Below are 12,587 nucleotides of genomic sequence, written 5' to 3'. Positions count from 1 at the left end.
TATTCTTAATTATATTTTCAGATTGCTTATTATGAGTGTATAGAAACATAATTGGTTTTGTGCCTAGATCTTGCATCCTACAGCCTTGCTGTACTAGTTTATTAGCCTTTTGCAATAGGTGATACTAGAGAAGTTATAATGTACTGTGACTTAAAAGGAAAACTACTTCTTCGTTTTCTAGGAGTTGTAGCTGTAGGGTACATCAATGAAGCTATTGATGAAGGGAATCCTTTGAAGACTTTAGAAACTTTGCTCCTACCTACTGCGAATATTAGTGATGTGGACCCAGCCCATGCCCAGCACTACCAGGATGTTTTATACCATGCTAAATCACAGAAACTCGGAGTAAGTTTTAGTGTATCTGTTTCTTTTAAATTTTACAGGCCGGGTGGCAGGGGGAGGGAAGGAGGAGGATTTGACCCATTTACATTAAATCTCATGAGCTTCTTGTCCCAACAATTACCCATGAATCAGAATGGAAATAATAAAGCTGTTATTTTCCTGGTACCAAACATAGCGGGAAACCAGCTCCAGAGCTATTTATTGCTTTAATTCTTTGACTGAAAACTCAGTTGTAGGTGAGTTCTTGTTCAGAGTTCAATTCACTGACTATTTCCTTAGTAGATACTACATGCACAGTTCAGTCCATAGCTTCTGGTAGAGAAGATGGGGATACAGAGGGATACATAATACCATTTGAATGTTCTCTGACCTTATCTTCAAAATGCTTAGAAACTGATTGAGACAGTGGACATTGTCACATGGAACAGATAAGTAATTGTAAAGATAAGGGTGTGCAAAGTGTCAAATAGAGAGATACACAGATTGATTCATGGATGTTGGAGACTGTCAGGGACTAGAATCCTAAGAGAAGTTGGTGTGGAGGTAGAGCAGAAGCTGTCCTCTTGAAGACTAGTGGCTTTTTCTGAGTACACAGCTTGTACTGCTATTATAAGGAGTCCCACAAAGACTGGCCTCTGTGATAAGGCCAGTGGCCTGAGTGGTGAGGCTGATGTGATCTGTCACCTAAGAGTGAGAGTGATGCCACCTGGGACATAGCCACTTATGGCTGCCATGTCTTCAGGTGCAAACCCAACTGAAAGGGTGGTTGTCTCCTCTGTCTAGGTCTTTAGAACCTAGGAACTGCCTCATTCGAAACAGGAAAAACATCCTTGGTTAATGCAAACATTTATTGAGAACTTACTATTTGTCAGGCATGATATTAGATACTCATGTATATCATCTCATTTAATCATCACAACAGTTCATAATAGCCTTCTGAACCATTTTGCCATCATTATTGCCATCTTACACATAATGAAGCCAAGATTAATTAACTTGTTGAAAGCTATCTAAAACGTGACCGGGCACAGTGGCTCACACCTGTAATCCCAGCATTTTGGGAAGCCAAGGCAGGTGGATCACTTGAGGCCAGGACTTCGAGACCAACCTGGCAAACATGGCGAAACCCCATCTCTACGTAAAACAAAAAAAAAAATACAAAATTAGCCAGGTCTGCTGGCCCACGCATATAATCCCAGCTACTTGGGAGGTTGAGGCACAAGAATCTCTTGAACCAAGGAGGCAGAGGTTGCAGCGAGCCGAGATCGCGCCATTGCACTCCAACCTGGGCGACAGAACAAGGCTCCGTCTCAAAATAAATAAATTAAATTAAATAAAACAAAATTAAAGCTATCTAAAAGGTAATTAGTCCTGAGACTACATACAGTTCAGGTCTGTCTGATTCAGAAACATTATAATTACGTATTATGGCAGATGGGAAAAGATGTTTATTGCAGCTTCATTTGCAATAACAAAACACGAAAAACAACCTGAATGTTGTTAAGCAAAAAAAAAAAATCACGCTGTGATGTGCACATAAATGAATAACAGACTTGTGTATGTGTTGGGGGAGGGGCACACACACTCTTCTATGTGTCTAAAATATTTCTGGAGGGAGGATACCTTCTGGAAGGTGAACTAGAAGGCTAGTATGGGTGGGAGATTTCTTTTTCACTCTGTTTTTGTACTGCTTGGATTTTTAATTTTTTTAAGGAGTGTGTGTATTAAATCATTACTGTTTCTAAACTTCTAAAAACTTATGTAAATCCTATCCTCACTACTCCACTGCCTCATTGAAGGCGGGAGAAAGTTATCCCCCATGGTGGCCCCCTCTGCACTGCCAGCCTTACGACAGGAACGTCAGTGGCATTGCCTGACCCTCCTCGCTTTGCCAAGCGCCCCCACTCACATCAGTCTTTCTCATTTAAGCCTCATACCACCTGTGGAATGGGTGCTGTCTCATCTGATGTGAATGAGCCTGAGGCTCGGGGCGGACGCCTGGCCAAGGTACAGCCAGTGAGTGGGAGAGTGAGGACTCATACACAAGCCTGGAGTCCATACATCCCAGGAGGAGGAGAGTGGGCCTTCACCTTGATATTTCCACTGAGGTGGCTGTGGCCATGACACATGGTAAACTTATAATCATTGGAAGACAAAATTATTTGCTTTGAAGATAGACATCAAATCCTGGCTTTGCCACAAATTGGTTATGTGATCTTGGTCAAGTCACCAAATCTCTATATGTTTATTTTTGCATGTATAAAACTGGAATAATAGTACCTGTCTTATAGGATTATGATGAGGGTTCAATGAGAATATACAATATGTAAATATAATATATATCAATATATAACTATAGGTACTATTAATGAAGAATATGTGCACATGTTTGTGTAGCTATAGCATTTAGCATGGAGCCTGGCACCAAAAAAAGGGCTTAAATAATGTAGCTAGTATTATTGTGTGCACCTATGGTTGCCTTCTAAGTAAGGGGTGAGTGATCTCAAGGTTCTTTTTTTTTTTTTTTGAGACAGAGTCTCGGTCAGTCACCCAGGCTGGAGTGCAGTGGCACCATATCAGCTCACTGCAACCTCTACCTCCCAGGTTCAACCGATTCTCCTGCCTCAGCCTCCCGAGTAGCAGGGACTACAGGTACCCACCATCATGCCCAGCTAATTTTTGTATTTGTAGAGACGAGGTTTCACCATGTTGGTCAGGTTGGTCTTGAACTCTTGACTTCAGGTTATCCACCTGCCTCAGCCTCCCAAAGTTCTGGGATTACAGGTGTGAGCCACAGCACCTGGCCTCAAGGTTCTTACTAGATGTAGGGTCTGCTCTGTTCACACACCAAAGTTGGGGTCTTCTGAGGACAAATAGAGACAGACCTGGGTCCCTGTCTGCCCACAGCCACATGGGGGTTTGTCTTTGAGGTGAACCTGACTCCACAAACCCAAGGCCTTTCATAGGCAGGCAGTATAGGTCCCTTCTAGACGGAGCATTCTAGTCTAGATTGAGATAGAACTCCACAGGAGTCCTTTGAAAGAAGGCTTTGAGTGCCCACACCATGCCAGCTCTGTGTCAGGCATCCTTTCTAGGTGCAGAAGCGGTAGCTGTCAAGGTGTGATTAGAGCATTAATATGAAGCCTAGGGATCTGCCTTCTAGTTCAGGCATTAAACCAGTTAGAGTATATAATCAGAGGTTTGAAATATACTGGTGATTACTAACAGATTTAAACAGATTTAAAATGCTGCAGGTCCAAGCAATAAATCATATTTGGTTAAATTCCTGTTTTTAAGTAGTTTTCTTTCTCTGTTCATTGACTTTGAAACTTTCTTTTCTCAGCCTGTTCTTTTTTCTTGGAAAAATCCTAATTCTGTTGTTTGACAATGTTGTCTTTAATGTCCTTGATTTTCCCCTCTGCTTTTTTTTTTTTTTTTTGAGACAGGATCTTGCTATGTTGCCCAGGCTGGTCTCAAACTCCTGGGCTCAAGTGATCCTCCCACCTCAGCCTCTCAAGTAGCTGGGATTATAGGCACAAGCCACCACATTCAGCATCCTCTACTGTTTTGACTCCTAGAAGTTTCCAGTTGTGCGTTTATGAAGGTATTTCTGTGCCTTGTCTTCCCAAGGTCTGGCCTTGGAAAATAATAGAAGAAAATTATATTGCTGATATTATCAGTATAAAGTAAAAGTGTGCCAAAGCGTACAGCCATTAAATGACACAATGGGTAACATATTCATAGAATGGATGCCCAGTTTTATCAAAGATGGAGGACAGTGATGGAAGTTGGTGAGGATTCTTGGTCCTCTTTAGCAGTATTTCAAGTATAACCTTGTGTAGCCACCAAATTCCTCTTGCCTCTTGGAAAGAGACTTGAGTAATGGTCATGTTGACTTTAACACTTTTTCTATGTCTGTTGACTGGGTTGTGTGCTATTCTACAATTGAAGGTTTTGCTTGTGAACATGTGAATTATATACTCCAGCAAAAAGTTCTGTTTTGCTCCTTGTATATACCATAAAAACTGTGTGCTTTTAACGAATATTGCTGTATTTTTTCCCTAGGTAAAACTGCTGTAATTGATGACTTAATTTTCAGAAGTCAGTTTCTTCCATTTAAGTTTTTATCTTCTCAAAACTTACTTTAGATTTGTTTTTCATTCTCACGTTAGTGTTTACCTGAGTTTTGCTCTTTGCATAACCACACACATATTATAAAGGGCCTTCATGTGGAAGCTTTTTACTTAAGTCCAATGAAATAGAAAACTCTGCACATTTAAAAATATACATTTTAAATTGTTTTTTATTGTTTTATTGGGCAGTACGAAATACAGTCAAGGCAGATTCCTACAGACTTGTAAATTCATCTCAGCAGTCCCTTATGCTTAAAGTTTGCTCAACCCCATTTATATTCACTACTACCATTCACTCTTTACCACTAATATCTTCCCTGCTGTCTTATCACTAATATCTTCCCTCCTGTCTAATCACTGAGTTAAGGGAAAAATAGTCATTTACTTACAGGAATATAATGGGTATTAATGACAAAATTCCATTTCCCAATTAAAAGCTATGTCAAAGAAAAAAAACAGTAGAGGCATTATTTAAAACTTCTAAATGGCCTTGTGAGTATAGTCTTAGTTTAGCTTCCTTATTTTTTTGTATGCCCAACCTGAAATGACATCATCCTGTATCATCACAGTATGTTGCCTTTTCAGTATGAAGTTAATGGGCTTTCCTGCTGTTTAACTGCTTTGAGATTGTAAAAATTCATTCAGCTACATAGTATTCAAAGCATGGAGCTGGGCGCCACAAAGATTTGGGCCTGGCATCACCCAGAAGCTCAAGGAAGGGAGCGGATGAGCACTTTCTCCATTATACATGGTACTTGATTGTTCATGGAATACAAATTTAAATTATAAATGAACTATATATAAATGCCATAATAAAAAGTATACGAAAGTGCTTTGGAAGTACAGATAAGAAAAGTGACACTTCTAGCCTGAGAATCAGGGAAGAATGGTCCTTCGAGGACTTGAAAGAAAAAGTGGACAGAATTAAGGCAAAGACATCAGGACTAGCTTTTCAGTCTGAGACAGAGTGGAGATGGAGCACAGCAAGAGGTTTGGTTGGTGCCTGTATCACAAACAAGGTTTAACAGGAAGTTGGATTAGCAATTGAGCCTTGAATGCCAGGCTAAAGATTTATGATTTATTATAGAAGCAGTGGAGTTAGTGGAGACGTTTTAGTGATGTATCCTAGCTGATATCTAAGGAAGATTAATCTGGCAGGACTAGTGAAGTAGAGGGTAGGCTGGCAGTGGAGAGAATACTTAGAAAGTAGAGGTGGGCTGGGTGTAGTGGCTCATGCCTGTAGTCCTAGCACTTTGGGAGGCTGAGATAGGAAGATCACTTGAGACCAGGAGTTCAAGACCAGCCTGGGCAAGTGAGACTCCATCTCTGCAAAAAATAAAAAATAAAATTAGTTGGGTATGGTGGTGCATGCCTGTAGTCTTAGCTACTTGGGAGGCTGACACATTAGGATTGCTTGAGCCCAGGAGCTGGAGGCTGAAGTGAGCTATGATCAGGCCACTGCGCTTCAGCCAGATGACGAAGCAAGACCCCGTCTCTATTAAAAAAAAGAAAAAAGAAGGCAAAGGTGAAACTAAATAAAGAACCCTGGTGAGGGACCCTACAAAGATAGGATCAGTTGATGAGGCAGCCACCAGCATGAGAGTCAAAAGAGACCAAAGAATAAAAAACGATGTCAGATGTCAAGGATGGCAATACCACTCACAGAACAGGGAAGATGGCAATTTAAAGAGCTTGAAGTAGCAATAAGGCAAATGGAAATGTCATTTTCCATAAAGAGTTGTGGTATCTTTTCTCCTGCATTAACGTTTTTTAAATACTGATAAAGTATTTTTAAAAATTACTAATGCTGACTGGCTCAGTGGCTCACGCCTGTAATCCTAGCACTTTGGGAGGCCGAGGCAGGCGGATCACTTGAGGTCAGGAGTTCAAGACCAGCCTGGCCAACGTGGTGAAACTGCATCTCTACTAAAAATACAAAAATTAACTGGGCGTGGTGGTATAATCCCAGCTACCTGGGAGGCTGACCTGGGAGGCAGAGGTTGCAGTGAGCCAAGATAGCGCCACTGCGTGCCTGTCTGGGTGATAAAGTGAGACTCAGTCTCAAAAAAAGAAAAAAAAAAAAAAACTAATGCTTTTGTAATGTTTGACCTTTGAAGCATATTTCTTAGGAGCTCAGAAATGGAGCTCCTTGCACTATGCATATGTTGTCCGTGAAAACAGACGTTCTCTGTGATGGCTGTCCTTGTTCTCTAAGATGATTTCACTATTTATTTTGTAAGGTAAGCAGTAGAGTGATTTCTGATTTTTGACATGAGAAAATAAAGGAATGGATCTAAGCAACTATTAAGGCTGCCCAGGCACAAAGCTATGAGATATATAAAATATAAGCCATCAGTGTTGTTGTAGTAGTAGTTAGCATGGTGAATAATAAGTATAATATTGCTTGGAGCAAAGCAAATGGTAAAAATCACAAGGATGAGGAGACTTGCCTTAACATACCACAACCATCTATGATCATATGCACCAAGTGTCCGGATGATGGCTGTGTAGCAGTAGATGATAAGCACAAATGGAATTAAGAATCCAAAGAATGCCAAGGAGATGAAGTAGTAGAGTTGGAAGGGAGACGAGGACTCGCATGTGTTGTGAACATCATGGCAGGTGGTGATGTCTGGCTGAACAAGATAATATTCCTGCTTCAGGATGAAAAATGGCAGCATAGATAAGAAAACTGTTGCCCACACCAGTCCACATGTTACCAAGGCATAGGTGTGCTTGGGCAGGCCCCGGTAGGTGAAAGGATGGACGATGGCCAGATAGCGATTGATGCTGATGCAGGCAAGGAGCAGAATGGAGCAGTACATGTTGCCATAGAAGATGACTGTGGTGGCCCGGCACAGGACCTCTCCAAATACCCAGTTGTTCCCATTGAGATGGTAAGCTATCTTAAAGGGCAACGTAACACAAAAAAGAAAATCTGCAATGGCCAGGTTGGTGTAGAATATGGTCGTACAGATGGATCTGGTCCTGAAGAAAAGCATCCACAGGGTTACGGCATTGGCCGGGACACCAACTATAAACACCAGGAGGTAGATGGCAGGTATCAGTTTGGTACTTAAGGAGCTGGTCAGGTACCCCATGGTAGCATTTTTCACATGGAGATGTGAAGCACTTTCTTCAGGGCACTTAATTTTTACAGTAATGGTGGCTCCTGTCCAGCCTTCTAAGGCAGAAAAGGGGAACTCTTCAAAAGAATCTTGGGGAGCTCCACGAAAGGTCTTAATATGTAAGGTTGTCTTTGCCAAGGTGTTTGTATCATTTTCCATGCCTGTAATTGAAAGAAAGTATTAACATAAATTTATAGTTCAAGAGAAAACAATGTGTTTAATTATTTATAAATAATTTCTGTGATTATAGAATTTAAGATCACTTTTATTTTAAAAGTTATTGTAGATTAGTCACTCAACAAGCATATATTTAATACATATCATATGCCCCAGAACAACACTATCTCATGCAGAAACAAAAACTAAATGATCAGTCCTTGTATGTAAGGTATTTATAATACTATTGGAAGAAACAAAAAAGCCCATCAGAACATTATAGGCATGTTGACTGTAAACTACATAGGCATTCAGACAATACTTAATAGATTCAGATGTTTGAGCAAAATGTCAAGGAAAAGATGAACTTGAGCAAAGATTAGCAAGGTTCATAAAAAGATGGAATTTAATGAGTAAGATTCTGCTGGTGATGAATGGGCAGAAGCATAATGTGGGCTCCATTTCTATCTGTAAGTAATGCTACTAGTGGAGAAGATGCATAAAAATGCATTGTCTTATGCTAATAAGGTGCAGCTGAGAAAGGAAATTTAAAGAGTGAGTGACAGCTAAATTCCTGAAGGGCCTCTAAACTGTCCTAAGAAATCGTATGTCTATTCACAGATGCTGGGATTGCACACACAATTTTGAACAGAGGAATGTTGTGTTAGGCAGAATAATAGCACCCCCTAAGATTCTACCTGCTAATTCCTGGAAACTACAAGTATGTTTGTTCCTTTACCTAGCAAAAGGAATTTTGCAGATCTAACTTAGTTAAGGATCTTAAAATGAGATTTTCCTGGATTGTCTGGGTGGGTCATATATAATTGTAAGAGTCCATTTAAGGGGAAGGTAAGAGGGTCAAAGTCAGAGATTTGAAGACACTATGCTGCTGGCTTTGAAGATGGAAGAAAGGGTCATAAGCCAAGGAGTGCAGGCAGCTTCTAGAAGCTGAAAAAAGCAAGATAGCCGAATCTCTCCTAGAGCCTCCAGAATGAACACAATCCCACCAACGGCCTTGATTTTAAGACCTCTGATCTCCAGAAATATAATCTGTTGTCTTAAGCCACTCAATTTGTAGTAACTTGATATAGCAGCAATAGGAAACTAATATAGCCATTATTTTGACTTGTTTTTAAGATGTAAAAACAAGTAATAGTTTAGAGAATCGATTGAAAAGGTAAGAAATTAGAGGCAAGGGGACCTGATTTGGAGGCTACTGTTATCATTCATAGCTCAGTAAGTTACTGAGCTAGAACAGTGGCCATGGAAAGGCAGAGGCGAACACGAGACTGATGGCGGCTCAAAGGGACTTGGCATCTGATTGGCTTTGGGGTGCAGTGAGGGAGAGGCAGGAAGCAATAACGACTCAGGTTTCTACTCTAGATGACTTGGAGGGAGAGGATGCCATTAACTGAGTTGGAGGAAGAGACAAGGGGGCAGGATGGGGGAGAAGCTACAATCTGTTTTTAGTCTGACTGAGGATGAGTTGCTGGTGGAATATTAGTGTGTAAAACGTCCAGCAACTGGTTAGGAGACTAGATGTGGGTCCAAAATTCCAGGAGCCCAAATTAGAGACATGGTTTATTGTAGTCTGCATTTAGGCTCTCGTTTAATTTAATGGAAGTGGTTGAGATGGCCTAGGGAGAGTTATGAGAAGAAAGAATCCAAAGGCGGACTTTAGGGATAATGACAGATTTTAAGGGAAGAGGAAACAAAGGAGGAAAAATCAGAAGATGAAATCGGTATGAGGACCTAAGAAGTTGGAAATGAATTCTTTAAAAGATAGAAACACACCAACTATATGCTATCAATATTTGGTGTTCCTTGGCATGTTGATGTTAATAATCCTAATTCCTGCAATTTCAAAAACAAAATCTTAAAGCTCAAACCTGAACATTTATTATTATATAACTTTTTGTAACCCTTTCACATGTATAGAAAATAGATTCTCTCAGATTTCTTGTTACCTTTAAGATAGACTTCTATGCCAAATATAAACCTCATTCTTATCGATTTAAAATGCCAGTACTGGGCCATTGCATCTTGTCCCATGGCCTCAAAATTCCTCCATATTGAATACTTGAAGTTTGTATTTAGTAACCTGTGTTTCATACAGAGCCAGTTTCTCTTCCTGCTTTCATCTCTAGCAGTTAGCTCCCGGGTGAAATGGAAACCCTCCGCGTAAACCTGAGATTGCACAAGCTGAATTCACAGTGTAAAATAGAGGAAGTGTAGCCTGATAACTGAGGGTATGGAGGTGATCAGGTATCATTTAAGAAAAGGTAGATTAAAGAAAAGGAAGGAAAAATTCGGGAGGCAGCATTCTTCCGTGCCTGTATTTAGAGGTGATCTTGGAAGGTGTGTGTGACACACAAACCCTTCTGCTCACTTTTGCATTTTGGAAAAGTTCTTGCATCTGACATCACCCAAAGAGAAGTGCCTTTGAAGATAGGCACAAAGTTAGAGAATGGTGGCTGAAGATCATGCCATACAAGTTATTAGCCTGATTTTAAAAAGCTGTTAAAACCAAGTGTTTGTCCGTTTTCAGAAAATTTCTGGGATTTAGCAAGACATCATGCCTCTAGACACGCGAAACAGTGCCTGTGTTTTGTGGAAAAGTTGGTTTGACTCCATTTTCCACGAGAATGCCAGATCTGGTTCCACTTAAATAAGTCTTTTATTCCTAAGAGCCTGGTTTTCCTTATGAATTGTACTCATTGTTAAATTTTTTTTTATGTATTTTAATTCTTCATAGAGGCTTCCATTGGGCATAATGTTTCCAAAACGTTTTCTGTCTGGGAAAAGTTCTTGAAGAACTAATCCAAAGGGAATGAACTCCGGCCTCTCAGGGGTGTCCAAAGAAGAGAATACCGTCATGGATTCATTCACAGTTTCTGTTTCTAGTTGAGCCAGTAAAGCCCCTTCCTCATCCATCTTTTCCGTTTATCACTAGAGACGGAAACTAAAAACCATGGCTTCAGGCTGCTAAAAGCCTAAAGCAAAACAAAACCACAACAAAATAAGGCAAGTTGGACAAGCTTGCTTCTTTCTTCCTTCACATTTCTCCCCCACCCCTATGGAAGAAAGCAAATTCACTGCCTCTTTGTTTCCTTCAGAGGCCCCCGTTTTCACCTCCATCAAACCCTACTAGTGTCTTGAAGGAACCACCCCCGAAAACCTTGTTTCTTTTGCAATTCTGCTTCTTAACATATTGGCCCATCTACTCCCAGAAAGAGCGTGCACTTACTCTCTTCATAAATCCCACATGTGCTTACTGCTAATCACCACAGATTCTCTTAGAGCTCTCTGCAACAACTCAGGGATTCCAACTGTGAATTTAAGCAATGTTCCTTTAGAAAGCATTGTTTTCTGTTTTTGTTTCCCTTACTATGTCCAGTCTTTGCCTCTCCCACTCCTAACAATGTTGACTGGAGTGTGTGACCTAATAAAAAGTGACAGGTACAGACCTATCCCAAATTTGTTATTTTTGGAAAAAGCAGGAGGCTTCAGGCCAACATCGTGATGGGTAAAGTGGAAAGTACATTCGAAGTTGGATAATGGTATTTAAGAGACCTTATTTCTAAAATTAAAAAACCATATATGAGGCTAGGGAGAACTCCCCACTGAAAGTCAAAAAAGGTCATTCATTTTGGAAATACTGACTTATTAGCATTGCCAGCTATTGAAAGCAGATGACTTTCTCTTTCTGGCAATATTCTTGTTTCTCCCATTTATGTCTCATCAAGAGGTATAAATACAGGATATATTTTTTAATCCCTTGAAAAAGTGCCATCTTTGCTTAACCAGAAGAGAAAATTCTTACAAACACAAAACATCTTCCAAAATTGCTCCCTGACTTAATTGTAGACATCTAAAATCTTGAATATGCCACACATTTTTAAACATCAGGAGGGAACACTTAGTCTTTTACCAGGTTTGAATAGAGTGAATGAACTATAGATGTTCATTTCCATGGTTCTACCTTTTAATAATAAAGATCAAACTGCCTTTGGGGTTTGCAGTTTGTGTGAGATACAAAGAAAGCTAGGTTCAGTTGACTCTTAATTTGTAACAGGAACGCATGTCCCCATCCTACCCCCTGAGAAAATTGCTTACCGCTCTGACAAAAAGTGGGCAACAGAAGCAGGAGGCCAGCAGCTGCAAAGATGAGGGCTTTCATTTTGATGACCTGAGTCTCGTCTCTTGAACGTTATGAAACGTATACAATCGTGGAGCACAATTTCACCTCAGTTCCATGTGTCAGCAGCAAATGGAAGCCTTGGTCTGTCTGTAGAAGTTTGCTCTCCTGTGCCGTGCAGGCAGGAAACTTGCACTGGTCCCCCTTAGGGAAAGGATGTAACCCACTCGATGCTTCAGTAAACATGACTCAGGCCAAGCCTCTGAGTGTGTTACGTTATCCCTGGAGAAAGGCATTTAACTCTTACCCACCCCCAACAATCTATTCTGAATAGGTGCTGTAATTCTCCCCTAGTATATTTGCATTTAAAGAATGGCAGAAATTACGCAGGCCTTTACAGAACTAAGCCAAAAACAGATGTTGAGCAGCAGTAAGTTTTGAATCTGTCCCATATTTCATTTCTTATCCATTTTAAAAATGCAGTTCCAGAGTGTAATTTCTACTTAATAAATTATCCTTTCCTTTATCTTCCCAGCTATTTCAAATCTTAATTCTTAAACACCTTATATAATTATAAATTAATCATGGAAAACAAACATTTTTTAAGAAATTCGGCCGGGCGCGGTGGCTCAAGCCTGTAATCCCAGCACTTTGGGAGGCCGAGACGGGCGGATCACGAGGTCAGGAGAT

The 12,587-nt window shown here is 40.4% G+C and overlaps 2 protein-coding genes across 2 annotated transcripts in view; one reads left to right on the top strand and one right to left on the bottom strand.

Annotated features, from left to right (window-relative positions):
• Positions 1-12,587, top strand: part of IQGAP2 (IQ motif containing GTPase activating protein 2) — a 350,336-nt gene that overhangs the window by 238,052 nt on the left and 99,697 nt on the right. Inside the window, 1 exon segment of the mRNA XM_011959360.1 lies at positions 182-345. Coding sequence (XP_011814750.1) covers positions 182-345 — 164 coding nt within the window.
• Positions 6,141-12,143, bottom strand: F2RL2 (coagulation factor II (thrombin) receptor-like 2). The gene is made up of 2 exons (XM_011959229.1): positions 11,876-12,143; positions 6,141-7,764 (listed from the first exon to the last, which is right to left on the bottom strand). The coding sequence occupies exons 1-2, from the start codon at positions 11,937-11,939 to the stop codon at positions 6,704-6,706; spliced, it is 1,125 nt and encodes a 374-aa protein (XP_011814619.1). The 5' UTR covers positions 11,940-12,143; the 3' UTR covers positions 6,141-6,703.

The sequence above is a fragment of the Colobus angolensis genome, unplaced genomic scaffold, assembly GCF_000951035.1.
Source record: "Colobus angolensis palliatus isolate OR3802 unplaced genomic scaffold, Cang.pa_1.0 Scaffold49, whole genome shotgun sequence".
NCBI classification, from domain to species: domain Eukaryota; kingdom Metazoa; phylum Chordata; class Mammalia; order Primates; family Cercopithecidae; genus Colobus; species Colobus angolensis.
This window is presented reverse-complemented; position numbering and strand designations above follow the sequence as displayed.